General features: G+C 39.5%; 2 protein-coding genes across 2 annotated transcripts; both read right to left on the bottom strand.

Moving 5' to 3' along the window:
* Window positions 1-42: 42 nt before the first annotated feature.
* LOC146167465 (uncharacterized) lies at window positions 43-5,104 on the bottom strand. Its single transcript, XM_083390939.1, has 5 exons — window positions 4,993-5,104; window positions 4,641-4,729; window positions 3,759-3,937; window positions 2,165-2,233; window positions 43-413 (listed from the first exon to the last, which is right to left on the bottom strand). The coding sequence occupies exons 2-5, from the start codon at window positions 4,715-4,717 to the stop codon at window positions 241-243; spliced, it is 498 nt and encodes a 165-aa protein (XP_083247065.1). The 5' UTR covers window positions 4,718-4,729; window positions 4,993-5,104; the 3' UTR covers window positions 43-240.
* A 6,035-nt stretch (window positions 5,105-11,139) lies between these two features.
* On the bottom strand, window positions 11,140-18,700 carry LOC146167464 (RING finger protein unkempt homolog). The gene is made up of 3 exons (XM_083381047.1): window positions 17,085-18,700; window positions 16,178-16,591; window positions 11,140-13,691 (listed from the first exon to the last, which is right to left on the bottom strand). Exons 1-3 carry the CDS (start codon window positions 17,354-17,356, stop codon window positions 12,281-12,283), a joined length of 2,097 nt encoding a protein of 698 aa, XP_083237173.1. The 5' UTR covers window positions 17,357-18,700; the 3' UTR covers window positions 11,140-12,280.
* Between the last annotated feature and the right edge of the window lie 1,456 nt (window positions 18,701-20,156).

Here is a 20,156-nt window from a genome sequence, read left to right as displayed (position 1 = left end):
AACAAAATGCTTTACAATAAATAATAAAGAAAACGTTATCTATGTACACCGATGACAAACAAAAATGGTACAAAAAGCTTTATTAAATCCAAAGTTAAACCCGGTTGTGATCTTGAAAAGAGTATTTAGATCTCCTGAATTAAACTGAAAAAAGAAAAATAAACACAATAAATAAATAGGCAGTGCGCCTGTATACAAAAGGTCGAACGTCCAGTAAGTGTTAGCGTATGCAGTTCAGGTCTAGGAATCCATTTTGTACTTTTCCAAAGGGTAGTACTCGACGATCGAGTTCAAATAACTTTCAGCCTTTTCGTCGCTCTCTCCCGCTCCCAGCGGCAGGTTTTTGCGCAGTTCCCTGATAACAGCTGGTTTCACTTGGCGACGTAACCAATAGGAAAGCGCACTTCTTAATCCTGTAAATAGCGAGTAGAATTAGACCAAGTTCATAAACTGGTGGCCACTTTTGGCACGCGAGATGATTTTGGCTGGCACGCCAAATGATTTAACGCCCATATTGTATCACTAAAGAAAGTGCAACCATTACATCATTAACATTATATTATTACTACACTAACACTATCGCTAACTAAACGGTTGTACACATTTCCAGTTCGTGTCACAAACTAGTGTCTTAACTGTTGTATATAACACTATTTTTGGTGGGAGTTAAACTTGTTGTTTACGACTAACCGTTCGTATTACGTCACTATTACCTAACTTGGCTTGATGTTTACTGCGTTAAGGCCGCCGAAGCGGGCATTCTACATTTGAAGTATGCGTGTTTTTTTGGTCGACTGAGAAGCCAAGCTAAAACCCAAACTAATATTATTAACACTTTTAAGTTTCGGCTGAAAAGCGTCAAAGTATGTTCCAAACTAGCGGGCACAGTATTGTGTTCGGGACAGTTCGTTTTTTTTTCTAACAGATTTAAATTTTAAGGTAACTTAACAGAATTTAACTTATGAAATTAGGTTTATTTGCGTATCCCATGATACGTAAATTAGAAAAAAAAACACAGATTATTCGTAATTGGAATGTCAGATCACGGCAGTGCGGAGTCGGACTCGGGACTCGAGTAAGACTAGGTAGAACTACCCGAGTTCGACGTGTGCGCATAATCAGTACCAGATTTCCAAACTGATAAGGCAGCGAACTGCTAATTGATAGGTGGAATAGCATATGGTGGCACATTTTTCATGACCCATATGATTGGATTGCTGAATATCCATCTTATTTTAGTTACGAAAGTCATTAAAATACAGGTTGTCTGAGCTGGACTCGGGACTCGATGAAATTGCACATTTAGCCGAAGTTGGATTCGGGTTGTTTTTAACCGACTCCGCAGCCCTGGTTGCCAGTGCAAAACCAAATATAGAAGTTTTTCTTTGGCACGCTATAGTTGTTGATATTTTGAAATTATTTATAAACTGGCACACTGCAAATACAAAAGGTTGCCGACTCCTGCACTATATGTAGACATTCGTAAATTGCTTTCAAACAAAGCCAAAGTCTAGAAAAGATTTTTAAAAACAAAATTGCGTTTCGCTTTGTTTCTTGTCGTTTCTACAACAAGCCCTGTTTTTAAATCACTTATCTTGACTTTAGTCTTTAGTGTAAAATGACTTGATTTGACCTAATGTATTTTACAAATGACTTGAATGGAACTTAAGTGTTTTCAGAATGACATGTTTACACTCTGCAGGCTGCAGGCGTTTAGTTTACTAAGACTGGTTAACTTAATGCTGGCTAAGAGTAAATCTGTGCCGTTTTCCAATGTCGGACGTCTCGCGAAAATAAACTATAAATTTTACGTTACAAACTTTCCGACGTTCCATGGTGTTTGTAGCCTAAGACCACAAAATTATATTGGCCTATAGTGAACTTAAATCTCGTAACGGCGCTCTGGGTAAATGTCCTTTAAATCAAATACCAAACGAAAACTTTAGCGTGCAACATTTTTGTTATAATGCTACACCCAATTCTATTTTCTTTGCTGTTTTTATTCTACAAAGGGGAAACAAAGCGCAGTCCTATAATTCCTTTATCAAAAATAAATCATGCTTAAACCACAAAGAGCTGGGAAAATAGCCGTCGTGTTTTTGCCTTTGTTTTATATTCGATAGAATTAGAGCGAAATTATACGTTGATTTGTTTAAGCACTAACCGTGCACTCGTGACACGAGGTCCCTTTTCTCATCGATCAGATAATAATCGTGGTCTTCGTTTGAAGAATCTGCGCAGGAAAATATTCCTCGGTATTAATAAGGCCTTTGAAGTGGTTTGATGCATTATAGGGGCAGCCTTGTCAGTAAACAACAGTCGCTTTTAATCAAGTTGGTGCTATACGCTGTCACCTTGCGCCAACACCGTTACGAATATTTTACCGAAAAAATGGTGTTAACCTGAAGCATGTCATTACCGATCGTTTCACTTGGGGGTCGTAAACGAGCTTTTAGCAAATTGACGTGACCTGATTTTAACCCGAAGAGCACACTTTGTGGGAAAAGCTATTACTGAAGTCAAAGCGGTTTCGTTTATTTCGCAAAAGTCGCTATTGTTAAATTTTTCTTTTTCAGTATAAGCCTGATCACAAAACCAAACGTAACCTCGGTGACAAGCTATTACGGGCGTACAGTTCAGCGTACTGATCTTTGAAAGGCTCTGTGTTTGTCACAAAGTTTCTTTCATTTCTTTCAGGAAGAAGTAAATGGTAAGCCCAGAGATGCTTAAAACGTGGCCTTCCTGCTAATATAACGAACTGTTTTAATTGCGCCATGTGAAGCTGCTATATTTAAGTGAATAGATGTTCCTGCGATTTAAAATAATCTTACAAATTCGCGTTCAAACGCCGGCTAATTCCCACAGGTGATGTTATTCCCTTAACGTGTCGTTTCTCCGTGGCTTTCCCCCCAAAACCCAATGTTAAATATTTAAAGCTTTGTGGTAACACCCGTTGCGGCCTTTCGCAAAGAAACTTAATTAAAACGTGCCAAAAGTATTTTTAACCTGTTTAATTAAGCACACAGGAGCACTCCGAATTGAGTTTCTGCTGACGTGGCACTAATGCAAACAGGTAATGCTGAATTTTAAATCTACAAGCGTACGCACAACCGTTCTTTTTAAGGACGCTCATGCAATTAGACACTTTAATTGGTAGAACTAACCTTTTCTAACTTACTTCTCACTTAAATTAACTATGTGCCCGTCCGATTATATTACGTTGCTTTTATCTTAATTTACAACTGATACGAACGCGAAAGCTTATCAAGATTTGAAAATAAAACGTGAGACTATGGAAATGTGTTAGACCCGTTCCTAATCAAACTTACAAAAAGGATCTAATAAAGTTATTAAACTGTCATAGCCATACAAATTTATCCGCCCGCTTTTGTGCTGTAGCGTTTCAGCGCCTTTGTTTTTGAAAAACTTAATTTTAACTGCAATTTATCAAAGTTAGCACAAAGATGGGGTTATCAAATAAAGCCGACATACGCTTTAGCGACGATTAGAATTAACGCGAAGTCGGAAAAAAAAAATTGGCAAAAATTTAAGCAACAAATACGAAAGGAAAAAATAACGCAATTCTATAATACAGATTTCCGTTCAATCGCATTCGCTTGGGTACAACGAAACAGCAGCCACAAGCCGAAAATTGCCACCGCGGATTCCCAGGCGACCCGACGGGTAAAGAAAATGGCCTCTTTATATAGAGAACCCGACAAAGCAACCACAGATCAACCAACAACACGAGCACGTACCGTTGTCGGCGTCGTCTTCCTGTGCCGGTCCCACGGGATTTGCTGGAGCGCTCGAACCGTCGCGCTTGTTAAAGTCGTCGAGGATCTTGCGCAGGTAGTACTGGCGGTAAAGGCTCTGCACCTTCTTGGCGTTCTTTTCGTGCAGCGAGATGTCGGCGTTGATGCTGGAGCGTCGCTGCCTGCTCACAAGCCGACACGCGTTAAGTCGCAGAATTAAGGGCCGAGAAGCGGTTTGCGCGGCGAACGGCCGACTCCGCGCGAAAACCGTCGGACGGATCTTTAGTATCCGATCAATCCCCTTTCGTACTCCAATGTCCGTGGATCGTTTTTTTTAATTAGATTATTAACGCAAGCGTTTTAACTTACTCTAAAAAAGGCTGTCAAATTTGCAACCCTTCATATTTCACTTAACAAAATGTTAAGTGCGATTTCGCCTATACAAGTTGTAAGAAAAAATGCGGCAACATTTTTTTGTATAGGCTGCTCTATAATGTCAGTGGATCAGGTGTTTAAAATTAGATTATTAACGCTTTCGTTGCAACTCACTCGAAAGAAGTGCTGTCAATATAGCAACTTTTTACTTCCAACTTGAAAATTTTTTAGATGCGATTCGCCTAGAAGTTGTAAGAAAAAATTAAATAAATAATGCTTTACTTACAAATAAACGACACTGACGTGGACCTTTGCACGATTTGTTGCATATACTAATCAGTCTTAAGTTTATTGGGATACGTTTTTATCCTGCTTAGATGATGACTACGTGTATTGACACTTAATAAGATATTTACCCTAAAGTTCCTAAAATTCTATATATGTCCGATTTTAAGCAAAAAACAAATATATAATTGGCAGATATAAAAACACACAATTTACTTCACTAACCTGCTTAACGTGTATGCTTGGGAGACTTGGATCGCGAATAGGACGACCACTAAGGCGACAGGTAATGTCTGATTCATGTTTTCGACTAACTGAAAAGAAAAAACGAAGAATATGTAAAAAGTATTTTATGAAATATGGAAAGAAGCTTTCTTTTTTTTCTGTCATCATATAATTTTTTGGGGCATTATATAGCGGTTTAAAATTATCAAGAATGAATTTGTTTAAAGCATGCGGAGAGAACTAAAAGAATAACAGGATGACAAAAACATTTTTTCTGCCAACATAACATAAACCAGCTTGGCTATTTTACCAGCGTAGGCCATACATCAAATTCATTCAAACGCAATCTTACCTTGGTTTGTTTCGGAGTAGAGAGATAACTTCGAATTTCTTAAGACGCGAATGCTTCCGTTGTGACGAGCGTTGTTTTCCGTGCGCTTTCGTGTTCGTTTGACTTAACTCCGTGTCCGGGGTCGGCTATATAAACCCCCGCGGCGGCCCGCTGACTGACAGGTGTCTTTCGCGGCACGCTGGGGGTGGGTGCGGGCAACTCTGGAAAGAAAAGCAGCAGCCGGCCCTTTGCTGTCGTGAACGATTGCGCAACACCTTGGCGCTTTTGTGCGGTTTCAAGGTTTCTTTTGGCAATTCAAAGCTCTTGGATCGATGTTGGTCGTTTGTGTTTGACGCACTTGGGCAGATGCGACCGCTTACAGTTGTTTGCAAGCCACTGCTCATTAGGGTACCTGGTGGGTTGCTTTTGCATTGAAAAAACGCCGACCCGTTGATTATTTTCGCGTAATTAGACCCTCAATTCATGGCTAGGAGAATTTCGCCGGAAAAACGGGTGTCATCTCTTTTCAGGCGGACCGGGCCTGACCACGTCTCGCTGTAGCAAAAACGAGAACGATCGGTATTTGTGTTTTTTGGCGTCGGTGAGATATCGTTAAATGACAATACAGAGCTTGCCGCCCAGCTAACTTTGAAAAAACTACAATGACGAGTTTTTCATGAAACTTTGTATGACTGTTTAAAAACCGCCGGATAGCGATAAAAGTTTAATGCCGATTTAAGTATAGTAAAACGCTTTTGTTAAAACGTTTTGATACAAAAGCGACTGATGGACATCATTTATCCATGTGTCACATTTGTATTCCCGATTTGATTTGTAGCCATGCTGAGATCTCCTAAGTCCGCTGCCAGTCAGGTCATTTTTTGTCAACTTTAAAAATAAAGTTAAAATACATTTTAATGCAAACAGTTAACTAACACAAATTTCAATGGAAAATAAAACCCGCCATTGATAATATGTTTTATTTGGGAATTTAATCCGCAACCGCAACAGATTATTGTGTTTTGCAGATCAGAATAATTGTAATTTTAAAGCGCGAATTTTTTTTATCATGATGTAATATGCCGTTAAGGATAAGGCGATTTGAACTCCGATTTTGAATTCTTCTTTCTAGTCAAAATTTGAATATTGCAGTTTGTTTCCAGAACTCGCACTGGCCTTAAATAGAATTAAGAGGTCAATGATAAAGGCCCGTATTTCAAATGTGCTTAATATTTTCTTTCAGCCATTCCCCTCTTAATAATACGAAATATCCGACGCCTAACAGTAAACCAAAACAAATGATCTATTGGCGACCTTCCGTGAAGGAGCCCTGAGGTATTTGTGAGTGCTGTTTTGACGTCATACGCGCATCTAATTGAATTGACAAAAAACAATGCAGTCACAAAAACTTAACGTAAATGTTGCGGGAGCGTAATTGTAGCACCTACTTTTCTTGCCTGAGAGCAATTGAAGACTTCCGTTTTTAAAGGTGTTGCTACAGGGAGAAAAAAATATTTGCTATGTTTCCAACGTGCGGTAATAATTGTAGCAACCACTTGAGTTTTGAATGAGGTTTAAAAAGATGGTGAAATATCTTAAGGGTGCATGAGTCACTATCAAGGACGAACATAACGCGTCCATTTCGCTCGTTGTTTAAGTCCAATGGGTCTAAAATTGTTTTTGATAAAATGTGACAAAAATACATTGTACAACATCAACCTACTAACATACATATATTGAGAAAAAAATTTGTTTCAGGTTACAATCCTTTTTTTAAACAAGTGTTGAAACTTTTTGTCTAACTGTCTCTGGCCAAGGTGTTTTACAACATGTATATTCTATTTTGCGCACTAATTAACGCACGAATTTTTGTAACGTTTTAAAATACCTCCAAATTGCAAAAAAATGGCCCCATGAAAGGTCACGGATTGAGGTATGTTCTTTAGGTTACCTCATACACTTTGTGCCAAAAATAATAGAGGGTCAAACGGAGTGAAGATATAACAAAAATAGTTAAAAGCCTACAGAGTAGAGATGTCAGCCGCGCATGGTTCGCGGCCTCATTTTAGTTAATTGAAGTAAAATAGCAAGCAGTTTACACATGGATGTTTCATCACTAAAAGTAAAGTAAGCTGTTGACCGTACTTTTATGTGAACTAGCTTTCTAGGTGTGTTTTTTTATAAGTGATGAAATATATTCCTTATAGTGCTCAAATTTTGCGGGCAGCGCAGCTTAGCATTTCGAAAATAATTTGCGGTGCAGCTCAGCTTGCGAACCATTTATTAAAGTGCGGTGCGGGCAGCGAGCACAAATTTTATATTCTCACCATCTCCACGACATACCTCTTCCTGCTTATGGCACAATATAAGTCCTAGCAGTGTTCTAAAGACTTACAGGCCTTTTAAAGACGAATAACATTTTTGTACCTCCTCAAAATTATTCAACGTTCCCCAAAGAATTACCATAGTAAACCGTTATTGTTTTTTTTTTTGAGAACCGCAATTCATACCTTCCATTGTATTGCTCTTACTGAAAGCGACGTATTTTGGTTTTATGAAGATGTTTGTTTTACCAATAATTTTTTTTTTGTGGATTAAACCATTTAAAATGTCTGATTTTTGCTAACTTTCCTTAAATTTTGCTTTTCCACTGCATTGCTTATTTTGATTGGAAAGAAAACGTATGCGGGCACAAAGACTTGTCCCAAGCATGCGACAATAAATGGTGCAACAGCTCATAGGAAAGGTATGCACAAATCGTTTTAACTCTGCAATGCGTGCCCTTTCCCCCAAAGCCAAAAGGCTGAGGGGGGCTCTGTGCACGGCCGGGCGCGCCTGAATCGGCGGAAAGGCCAGCGCTTTCCCGCGCCGGGCCGCATTTTCATAAGTTTGTAAACAGCCGGGAATGCGCCTCAGAGCAGCGACGAACCGCGGTCCGATCGCCGGCCTTTCGCCAACTTTAAGCGGGCGTCGCAGTCGAGCAATACGCAAATGCGCCGATCGCTTTGTGCTGAGTTCAGCGACGGCCAAGCTTGCGGTCGAAGGCCTCAAGTGCCTGCTTCGACGCAGCGCCCGCGACTCTTTATTAACGCAAAGGTCGCAAAATCGCGCTAATGGCTTTCGGCAAGCGTGCGATTGGTTACGCAACGGCAACACCGCGGCCTCCCTCATTAGGCATTCAAAAGTTTGTTGCGACGATATGCGGCCTTCGCTCGCGGAGTGGCGTACCGCTACCCGCCACGTCCGTCAAAGTGATTGATTACGACCGAAAGCCGCAAAGGGATGCGGAAATCGCAAAATGGCCGTGTTCTGTCGGAAGATCTTCGATTAACGTGTAATTTAACGTTCTTCCCAGCTGAAATATTTTGTCGAGCAACCATATGTAAGATTTAAGCTCCATGTTAAACATGAAACAAGTAGCAATAATTTCAATCGACTACCATAGCATTAAAAATGAAACCATCGGCTTTGAAAATATGTGCAAGCGTTCGCGTGGAATTTATACAGTCAACAAGATCTTTAGTGCCACAAATCGCAAAATTTACGAAGTGCGTCGTAGGGCCTATGCTCATCTTCCTGCTCGGGAATTTCGTGCCAACGTGAGAATTCTTGTGGAAAAAAGAGGGGTTCACATCGCCAGGGTGACGGGGTGCCATTAACGATCGCGCTGACACGCGACTTGCCTGCGAAGAATTCGAGCCCGCGAATAAACAGGTCATTTGGCGGAAAACGCGGCTTGCTGCGCGGCTCTGGCCGACGAGGGACCGACGGCATTGTTTTGATGCTCCCTCCAAACAAAAAGGCGTGTTGTTTCTGTCGGACAAAAGCGGAACACAGGTTGCACGGAAACAACAGCCCCACTGCTGATGAGAAATCAACCTGTCCGAAAGCGTGTTTTCTGGGACTGTCAAACAATGGGCTCGATCGATGCCGAGCCTTCGCGGTGAGGTCATTAAAACACGCCAGAACACAATTCCGGGCCCCTGTAAACAAGACAAAACAAAAATAACAATGATGACGTGGCGAGCTGTTTCTGTCGACATCGCACCATTTCCGTAGCGAAACAAAGAAATTCAACGATTTTTTTTCCGTCTTTGCATGCTTGTGGGTCCACATTGACAGAAGGGTTTGGTTGGTTAGTTTTTCCAAGATTGTCTAATCTAGACTCAAAATAAAATTTACAAAAAAAGGAAATCACAGATCGGCTTTAAGACAAAACAAGATTCTTCCGAAACAAACTAAAAAATAGAAATAAAATCAAAAGTAGCCTACTAACAAAAATTGGTCGTGAAAATAAAATTTAACTATACTTCGAAAGGCCCACATCGAAGAGAAAAAGAGATTTTCGGACGAAAATTTGAAATTTTGTTTAGACCAAACACAATTTTTTATCGTATTAGCAGATTAAGCTTGATACAATACTCTTTTCAAACATACGAAATTGATATAATTATTTTTACGCGTTATATATTTGGGATCTTTAGGGTCTTATATGAGTGTTTTGTCGTTATTTTTGCATCCCAAAAACTACTTTCTTAAAACAATTTTACCTTCGAGTCCATTTCTACTCCCAGGCTCCCAAAATTAGGGTTCTGGCTGTAAATGAGATGCAGTCAAGGGGGCGCGTCCATCCTGAAGTGGTGGCGTTAACTAAAAATTCAGCTTAAACGAAAATTTGTTTTCAACTTCTTGACTTGTTTGTGCAGCACCAAATTTTCAAGGACAGCTCTCCGTTGACATTATGTCTTGAAAACAATTACAGAACACTATTTTACATCACTTTGTGGCGTAGAGTCGTAGACATTGATTAACTATTCTAAAAAATTGACATCAATTCGTAGAATTATTTTCTTAATTGAAAACATTTTTGTATACCCGCAGCTTGCTCAACTTTGAACGTGAAAACATATAAATTCCTATTAAATTTATCATTTTTAGTACATAAGAACCATGCTGTCTAACAGAATAAATCTTCTGTTCGCGTAAAAGGGGATTCTAAGAGGCAAGTCGTGTCGTGCTTATTTAATTTTTGCGGCTATCCGATGTGATACCAATAAAGTCATCACTATGGTCAAAAATCCACAATAAAAGTTTAAAAGTTCAATGTGAATGTTTTCCAGGGTTAGGCCGATTGCTTTGCGTTTGAAAATGTATCTGTATTTTTGACCTATAATATTAAATGTAATTTTTACCTTTCAAGGATAAACCTCTATATTTAGGTTAGATCGTTAAACAAGGCTGAAATACTCAAATCGTTTAATATAACCACCTGAGTATCGGACAAATACCAAGGAGCAGTATTACTGGGTATCGGCTAATCATAACGGACTACCCTATATTATATTCTAAAGGAATTGGAAGGTTACCACTGTTCATTTTATTTATTAAAACATTGCTTGATGCTTACTTGAAGGATTTCTTCACGGATTTCACACCCTTGGAAAAATCCCGGCGGGCCCAAGAGCTATAATTGAAGAGGAGAACAAAAAACGACAACGACAAGGGTATTTTTTGCATCGGTCTTTAAAAGCACAACCTCGTTGCTGCGGACGAGTTCCTGATTGGGTATGGTTCCAAATATCGATATTATAAGTTTCCACCGACCAGAATAGCCTGCAAGGTAAAGAGAGGCCGAAATTCCACAGCTAAGAAACGATATAAGCGGCAATTGAGACACGCCGCTGTCTGTTCTGCTTTACCCACGCCTCATGTTACCTATACCCACGCTCTCTCATAAATTATTGAGCCAAGCGCAGAACAGGATTCGTCGTTTATCGCGCTGTCTTCACATAATCGTTAAACATTAGGCGCCGGCTATAATTTAATTATTTTTCCACTAAAAAATTGCGCGGTCTAATGAAAGAATTGAACCCCGCGCAACCTCGTCTTTTTGCAGCTTACCGTCAAGTCCTATAACTTTGAGGACAGATAAAATATCGACTGTACGAAAGTAGTGCAATGCTATATTAGGCCACTCGCATTTTAGAAAAAAACAAAAAAACACTCCTTACAATTAACCTTGAACCAAATTACATAGTGTGCCGTTCTAATATAAAAAAATATTTAACTACATTGTTCCTACCTGTGGAGAATGCCTCTGGGATGAGGATAAAGCTAAAAAGCTAACTGAAATATCAACACCAGCTACAATTGGTTATATATTTCACGTCCGTCGCTCAGGCACTTTACAGTCATAGTGATGTAGTCGGGAAAGCAACAACCGCAATTTCAAGTTTTTATGCTTACAGTATGGTCCGGTCGGGGAGGAAATGCTGGTAAATCGCGGGAATTTCCTGAGATACAGTCGACGCAATGAGCACCCATGTAAGTCGCCGCCGCAAAGGTAATAACAGAATTACAAAACATTGCACGCCAACACTTATATGCTTAAAAGTTACAGCGTCACATCTGATGATAACAAATTCTCTTCAGCGTCGACTAAAAAGTGGCACAACCGATTTAATCATGTCATTCGATTATTCTGAATCGTCGCCGAACGGTTTGAATGACAATTTTTAAATAGTTAAAAGTTTTCTAAATAATGTTACTATTACACTTATCTTAAAGGTGCCTTGCAGTATGTTGTGTTTGCAATTTTGTCTGGAAAATTTTGGCTCGAAGGCGACCGCCAGCGGTAACTAAACAAGGCGAACAAACTGTGGTTGCACTCTAGAATTTTCGGAGAAAAATATTTGTGGCACAAAGACCGTAAAACGTTGGGTAAAATCGAGCTTTAAAACAATTGTAAAACAATAAAAGTATGAAACTTGAGTAATAGAAATCAGACGCAAAAAATTAACAAAACTATGGTATTAAATCCTTGGTGTTAGTTGGTGTGTTACAAAGGGCGCGGTGACGGCCTCGTACTATTTACACACAATGAAAAAGCTCGTTTTGGCAATATCCCAGTGATAGAGAATCGACGACATAGTAAGAGGCACATAATAAATTCGATTTTTTTTTTTAATTTTTAGGTAGGAACGTATCATCTCCTAACTCTACAAATTGGTCCCCAGGAAACTGCTTGTAACGACAAGAAAAAGGCGCGAATTTGGGTTCGAAACACGCGGTAGTGATAAGGGACGAAATTTCTATAACACCTTGCGCCTGGCGACTTGAGGCGTATTACAGCTCGCATGTTATATACAAAAATGCGAAGGCGCCCGTTGCTACACGGAATTGTTTTTTTGCTTACGCGCAACAAAAGGAATTAAAACGCTAATATATGTTTTCTTTTCTCTCTTGCGTCAGTTCATCGAGAAGGTTTGATTACTTAAAGGTTTTTGCTTTGTTTCTTAATTATAAACTCTTATTGTTGCTTGCCGGGCCAAACAAATTCCCAAACGAGTTTCTCGACGTGCGCCAGATCCTCCTTGTAGCGGGCGGCCAGATCCTTCAAGGCAGGAAGCGCCAGCTCGCCGAGAGCATCCCGGTTCAGCGCCTGGTAGATCTGGGTGCAAGGCGAAGAAGAGGAAGAAACCGGATCCGGCTTAGTCTCCCGATCCAGCGCCGACTGGAGTTGGCTTTCGAGAAGGCGACAGCGCTCGATCGCCATTCCGCATCGGTCTTCTGAGACGCGCGCGCGCTCGTTTGCCTCGGTCGCTTCACGCTTCCACGCGTCGCACGCGATCTTGGCCTGGTTCCACGACTCCTCCCACTGCTTGCACTTCTGCTGCATGCGCTCCAGGTCCAGGCTGGTCGTGATGCCGCTGCCCAGCGACGCGCTCATGATCGAGCCTGGGAAGCTGCCTGGTGTGCCAAGGCTGCCCACTGTCGGCATGGACTGCTGGAAGTGGCCGCCTTGGCTGTGATGCTGCGGAAATGCGCCGGTTTGAGCCGCGTTGACGCCGTGAATGTCGCCGCCGCCAAGCGCGTTTGACAAGGTCGTTGGTGATATTGAGAGCATCGGGTTCCGGGATAGCTCCATCACGTTTCCTGGGATATTGACCGGCGCCGACATTTGGTAAAGCGTCGCGTCGCGCTGCCAGAAATTGCCCTGCTGGGCGACGCTTCTTACATCGGCCTTGTCACCGCTGCCTCCGCCTTCGTCCAAGTCCAGGTCGTCGAGCGCATTTCCCACAACCGAGTCGACGGTCTCGTCGGGCGGGTAGAACGGCACTGCGTCGCTGTTGAGCGAGTTGCGCTTGTTGCGTCTTCCCTGCAGCGCCCAAGGTATGCTGCCGCTGCTGCTGTTGTTGTTGTAAAGGCCACCTGACTCGGTCAGATTGCGTTCTGAGCCGGGCGCTTTCGAGTAGTTGTCGCCGCCGACGCCGGGGCCTTTGCCGTTGCTCAGCGAAGTGGTTCGCGGTTTGGAGATGGGCGACGGGCAGGTCGGAAAGCTCCTGCTCAGATTGTACTCGTTGAGCAACGACTGACTGGGCATGCTGCGACTGTAGTCGGTCGGGTCCAGGTTGAAGTTGCGCGCAAACTCGCTCCACGAGTAATTTCCAGGGCCTTCGCTCGCCTGCTCAAAATTGCCGTCCGCCAACGGGCCGTCCTCTACGATGCGTATCTCCTGCTCGACGTGCGCAAAGGCACAGAAGGGCCCGCGTGGACAGTAGCCCGTCTGCGTCATGTCGTGGCACTTGGTGCTCTTGTAGATCTCCGGGTGGAACTGCTGCTCGGTGCGCGTGTGGCAGAACTGGCAGCTGTCGCCCTTCTCGCAAGCTGACGGGTCCTTCCAGTCGTCGCCCTGCTTTACGTTGGGACAGGGGCTTGACCTGTGTAAGGTGTAATGCGTGTTGTTATCGCGGCAAAAAACGAATACGTACGAAAGTGCTCCGACTGAGGAGCACAACATGAGTCGAAAAAGCAGTGCCTAAATTGAAAACACCTGCATGCCTGCATGCCTGACAAGTTAGCGTTATATACAAGTTAGTACCTAAATCAGTTATGCCTACAATACTTTTTTTTGAAATCGCCAACTATAAAAGCAACCTGCATTACCAACATCCTTGGCCGTCGCTCAACAGTGGTGTATTGCGTTTTGTTATCACGCAAAAAAGAAATGTAAACAAAACAAAAAAACAGTGTTTTAAGTAAGAACGCCTGAATGCAAATTGTCAAGTTAGGGATAGTTTGACAGCTAGAAAAGCAAGCCTGCGGTAAGATACTAACTTACAACCTTTATCATCCGTGGCCGTTGCCTAATGCCTAACTGTTGAGCTTTGCAGGCTTAAGTAAAAAAATGAGGGGAGCAAGTCAAGAAGAATCCGTACTAAGACACCACATGAATTGGGCATGATTTCATACCAAATATTTTCAGAGAAGGGACTGGAATGAAATCAGGCAGCCGGAAAGATGACAAAAGTGAAAAATGTGGTTTGCTTGAGTTGTACATGGTCACTGCCCTATTGTTTGAGATCAGGGTGGTCCAACTTCTTTTCATCGCGGGCCAAAAACAAGGTTTTTTGGTCTTGCGGGCCAATGTTTTCAAATTGCGATTCTTAGGCTTATTGCTGGCAAATTATACATAGTCTATGGCATATATACTAACTTTATGGAATGTATACCTCTGTGCAGTTACGGTAGTTATGAAATAATTTCAACACCAAAAAATTAAAAAAACAAAAATTAAAGTGATATTGCCAGATTGAACCAAAGCTGACTATCAGTTCGCAGGCCAAAAAACTGAACTCGCGGGCCAACTTTGGCCTACGGGCCTGCAGTTGGACCACGCTGTTTTAGATAAAAAACTGTCATGATTGGTTAATAGGTGTAACATGATGTTAGGCGACCAATGGACATACTTCATAATTTTGCTTCACAAAGACAGAAAAGTTAGGTGTGGGTGTAAAAAATTAAACTTTTTGACATTAGCCAGTGTTACTTATCCTTACAGCTTTAACAAATAGTTATCATATTAACTTATCTACACCACAATAGTGCTAGTAAAAGTATCGTCATATGTTTGATAAGCCAATGGCTTAAAACAATATTTAGGGCAAGAGCAAATATGTAGACTTTGCTGTCAGTTGAGATAAATGCTATGCTGCAGCGGGCTTCAAAAAGGACAAATTCAAAGCAATAAGGGGGCAATTAGATAAATAAACATACACAAAATATTATTATGAGAGGAATTTATCAGACTACACAGGAAGCATGTTGCAAAAGCATGTACCACATGAATGTTCAGCCAAGCAACTACTTTTTATTCGACAAGAATAAATTTAATTTAGCTTTCAGCATTTAGTTACAGATTAAAAATTTTATCCTAGGTCTCCCTTAACAATTAGTTTATATAATTACTTAATATAAGCCCTGCTAATAGGTTTATAAATTCCCTTTTAGTTAAATGCTATGTATATATAAACTTATCCAAAACCAAGGAACCACATTTCTTACTTTACAACAATGTTTTGCTTAGCTCAAATACTAAGCATAGATATTACAGCAAAGCAAAGTGTTGCTGCTCGAACTTGTTCATGCATTTTTTCTTTGTTTTTTTCCATATATTATACTACGAGCGTTGACACCATTCACCCCTGACGAATTTGAATAAGTTACCTAAACATTGGTTAACAATTACAATTACCAAAGAGCTGTTTTGTAATTAATATTATTATGCCTGGTAGCAAAGCTCAGGGCTCAGGCTACCTGATTCTTTTTACTTAATTTTTTGGTTAAGCAAACAGAAATAAACTCGTTTTAATAAGTTTTTTTAATTGACCCATTTATTTGTACATTTATTCTCCAAAATGTTATAGAAATCTTGCCAGGAAGCAATTTCAATAAAACTACGAGTCAGCAACCTGATTTTGGATTAAAAAACATTGCTTTTCGAGAAAAAAATCAAGTTAATTATTTGGGCTTGTATGTTAACAGTTTAAGTATAGGTCAACACAAAACAGCATCAATTTAGTCAGCAAAGACAAATGAGGTAATCACCCTGTTGTCATTAAACATTGAATGAAATTGCAATAAAGATTGTATTAAATTTCTCCAAAGCTGTAAAAGCTTGATTAATAAAAACAAGTTAAGCTTAGTATGTATTCCAGTTAACCAGGAAATGTCTTAAAATTTCAGAGATTTTGGGAGGAAGACAATATTCGTCGTTGCCCTTTCACCAAAAAATAATTAATGTTTTTATAGGTGTAAGTTTAATGTGATTAAGTTGTTGTTTCAACTATGCATTTTGCTTTGTTTTTGGACACCTAAGCTACTACACTTTAACTTGCTAAAAAGTGTAACCCACACAAACACACACCTGTACTTGTATTTCTTTGGATTACGGCGCCGATCCTTTGCATTGTGATATTGCGGGCAAGCATAGCCCTGACGACAAAGCCTTGGGGGCCGTTTACAAACCTCAGTCTTGTAGTTGGCTAACACATAATTGGCATCCTGCCATTTCGGATCCTCGTTGACTATTTTTTCGCACAAATTTATATTTTCTTGAGGCACAGAATCCAGACTAATGCTGGCTTGATCCTGCTGTGCTTGTTCATTGGTTTGTTGTTCCCTTATGTCATAAACAGGGGGTCGTAGGTCATTGGCTCCATGGGCGAATGCACAATGAGGGCCATTTTTTACACAATTTCCTCTTGAGTCTGTCTCGTGAATGCAAGTTCCAGTTTTATAATAGCGCAAGTGATATCTTCTTTCTGTATCGCCGGTGTTTCTGCATACAATTATAATAAGTTCTATATATTAACATTTAGATGTTTACAAATAAACATAAAAGTTATTAAAATTACATTGCTCCGCATTTAGCCATTAAAACCATTGTAGTGTTACTGATACCCCTGTGGCTAAAAGCAAGCAGGGATACAACTAGATAAATAGTTTGGATCATAACGCTATGAGAAAAGAAAAAAAAATTGAAACAATCTTTTTTACTAAGTTTTAATCAAAAACATATTGAAACATAACTAAACTAGTCACAATAGAGTTTTTAAACCTGTAGTTTCCCACCATTATTCCATTGTTTAATTACCCCTAAGGAAAACTTAAAGACACATATATATATTATATATTTTATATAAGTTGAAAATAAGAATTGTAATAACTTTTGGAGGACACATACAGGAGAACTAAACACTTTGCAAGAGTCAATTCTGGCTTAAAAACCAAACAAAACAAAAGTCAATTTTTTGTAAAAAAGTTAAAGCAACCTGTGTATGTATTGACATTCATCTCCATCAGGACACACTCCTGTCGTTTCGTCGTACTTGCTGCAGTAAACGTCCGCGCTGTAGTTGAAAGTCCCATCACGTTTGCGAACAGGGCGGCGCCGCCGTTGATTTGAAAAGTGCCAGTGGAAGCAGGTAAACGGACGATGCTGAGTGCATTTGTGTTGCAGAAACAGTGGGCACTGATTAACACGAAACTCTTTTAAGTATGTGTAATGAAATGGTTTCTCAGTTTGGGGCGGAGTAGAAGCCATTGCGTGCTTGCTCCGTTGCGCAGTTGTCGGTTGGGGTTCAAATTTAAAAGTTATCTTTAAACATGTTTAATTAAACTTCTACAAAAAAAATTTAATAAAACAAACTTTAATCAATATATTACACAACTAACAGAAACAGCAAACAATTAATTTAGACACCTTTCCAATCTTGTTTTTCAGTAATCACAGTTGCAATTTCAAATAAATTATATGGCATTAATATTTTTATGACCTTAATTATGTTTAAAACATCACATCAAATTGTTAACATACCTTCAAATCTTGCATTATTGGAAAAAAAGATGAAATGTGTAATATTGTATTTATTGTTTATTATAATTTTGCAATTTTTTTACAGACAAGTTAGTTTTTAGACTAAAAGTTATGTGACAATACTTCATTAGCAACATAGGTGCAATAATTTCCTTTTTGGTACACCACTGTAGAAAGTACAGTCTGAAACAAAATTGCCCTAAATTTGTAGAAAATGTTGCAATTGGTTAGGAACAACAAAGTGCATTTAAAAAAATTATACTTGGTTAATCTTGTTCAATCATAATTTGCTAAAATAAAATGCATTAAAACCATATTTGTTTTATTCTATGGGGTGTTTATACACATGTAGGCAAACCAAAGTCTGAATTTCACAGCAGTGTTTGCTCTAGATATTAATTTGCAGCATCAAAGATTAGGGTGTGCAGATCCAAGTTGGAAAGTTAGGTGGCATGGGGAAATATTTAGTTGCGTGCAAATATCTTAGAGTTCTCAGCTGCGGTGATGACCATGCATTTTAGGGAAAGTGCGTTCAGCTGTCAAAAGTTTCTTAAACGTACAAAACTCTGTTTTTGGTATAGTATTATATTAAACCATTTTTTCAAATACTGTTATTAGAGCCGCTTACAACAGGTATAGATTGGGATCAACTTTGAGCTGTTACCATGCTTCTTGGGTAAAATTTATATTATTTTGTTGTGCACATAATAATTTTATTTAATTTGTGCAGCAGACTTTGGTTAGTATTAATGCATACACCCCTGGTGTGGAGTGAGATAGATTAACAGATGAACATTGAACAGCCTGATTTAAAGACAGTCTAACTTTGCATGATGCATTGTAATTGTAATCATATAATAATTACACAAATATATATTTTTTAAACATACTAGTTTATTAAGAACATTTCCATTAAGTAGAGCAAATCAATGTCGAAAGTTTATTTATATGCTAAAACAGCAAAAAAACATTTGTTTTCTGAATCAAGTAAATTTATTTAGCAGCGTAGACAAAGGTTACAGACACATTTATTATGTTCATTCATAGGTTTCTAGGTTAGGTAAAAACGTGATTATGATTGCAACAATCATATTATTAACAAGAAACATAATTAATAGGTAAAAGCGGCAAATCAGATAACTACAAAAGTTTCCACAACTTGTTTATAGCACAATCGTTTTGCTTGACCTGTTTTAGTGACGTCACTGCTCGTATCTTATCGAATGCAAAGCAATCGCCATTATTTACCATCTTCCAATTTTCTGCACGTTTATTCTTAAATTGCATACAATTATAGCTTTTAATGCAAGATAAGGGCGGTTATGTCATTAACTAATATTCGTATGGGTAAAACCTTGATATGGTAATCAGGGGCGGATCTTGGATTTTGTGTGTCACAAATATCGCAAAGTAACGTCATAACGAGACGTCCAAAACAAGTAAACTTGGAAAAATATGAGATTATCGTTCGATCTAGTGCAAAAATATGAGACTATTTTAGTTAAAACATTCAAGAAGGTGGCGGGAAGTCCTGGTGAAAAAGGAACTTTAGTTTTGAGGAGTTTGTGTCTGCGCGCATTGCCCGGTAACTTTGATAACATAGAAAACGTGTAGTAAAAATCATTCCGAAACACGATTGCCGTTTTCGTTCGTATCTACTAAAACCTAAAATCAAAATCGAAAATGAATAACGCCTTTAAACTCTCAATTTTTTGTTTATATTTAAAATACGTAAAACATTCGCGCAAAGCGCCAAAATTCGTTTGTTAAGCTCGAAAAGTTAGGGAGTGTCGTGACACGAAAGGGGCCTTCAGGCTGAAAAGATTCTTCAAAAGTATAGTGTAGGACTCTACAATAGCTAGATACGATATGCACAAGGCGTGAAAAGTTTTGTATTGACGCTGTTAAAAAAACAAAAATATAGTTTTTTTTGGGGGGTATTGCCTCTATCCCCTTGTATGCGCTCCTAATTGTAATAGCAAATTTTTGAGACATTCTATTCATAACTATTCTATGTAATAAGGTTTGCAGCAAATTGACAATAGTCACGTGACAAATATGAAATCGTGTGTAAACAAACAAGTTTTGCGCTATTCACACTAAACCGCAGATAGGCACTGCTGAGTTATCAGTGAAAATATGCGCGTTGCTACCAGATATGCACATGATTTCTCTTCAATGCAGGTTCGTGTTGTCTATGATGTTGTGGCCTATTTCGTGTGTGTTCGGTTTGTTGTCGTCCGACTGTTCTGGTCTGCGTTATTCTACTGTCTGTCCAGTGTTAACTGTAGTTGAAGTGTGGTCTATTTGCAATGCATGGTAATATAAGAGTGGATTCTACACAAGTTATTGAATGTTATAACCCTAAATCAGGCTGACTGAAACATTCAGCGTTGGGAAATTTATATGATAACATTATTTCAAAAAAATGTGTTGATATACACTCACAACATTGACTTTTAGTTTCTTAGAAATTAGTAATTAGTATGAACAGAAGTGTATTTTTTACTTTTGTTTTGTGACAGGT

This window comes from Ascidiella aspersa, chromosome 1 (assembly GCF_963924565.1).
Source record: "Ascidiella aspersa chromosome 1, kaAscAspe10.2, whole genome shotgun sequence".
In the NCBI taxonomy this organism is placed as follows: domain Eukaryota; kingdom Metazoa; phylum Chordata; class Ascidiacea; order Phlebobranchia; family Ascidiidae; genus Ascidiella; species Ascidiella aspersa.
Note: the sequence above shows the minus strand (reverse complement) of the source record. Positions and strands in the feature narration are given on the sequence as shown.

What these genes read in the sequence shown, in the direction of transcription:
- LOC146167465 (XM_083390939.1), bottom strand. Translation starts at nt 4,717, where the DNA reads ATGAATCAGACATTACCTGTCGCCTTAGTGGTCGTCCTATTCGCGATC. An exon ending in CAAGCATACACGTTAAGCAG is followed by an intron (nt 3,938 to 4,640) that starts GTTAGTGAAGTA and finishes GCTTGTGAGCAG; the next exon opens with GCAGCGACGCTCCAGCATCA. An exon ending in GGAAGACGACGCCGACAACG is followed by an intron (nt 2,234 to 3,758) that starts GTACGTGCTCGT and finishes TTTCCTGCGCAG; the next exon opens with ATTCTTCAAACGAAGACCAC.
- LOC146167464 (XM_083381047.1), bottom strand. Translation starts at nt 17,356, where the DNA reads ATGGCTTCTACTCCGCCCCAAACTGAGAAACCATTTCATTACACATAC. An exon ending in GAATGTCAATACATACACAG is followed by an intron (nt 16,592 to 17,084) that starts GTTGCTTTAACT and finishes AATTGTATGCAG; the next exon opens with AAACACCGGCGATACAGAAA. An exon ending in CCAAAGAAATACAAGTACAG is followed by an intron (nt 13,692 to 16,177) that starts GTGTGTGTTTGT and finishes CACCTTACACAG; the next exon opens with GTCAAGCCCCTGTCCCAACG.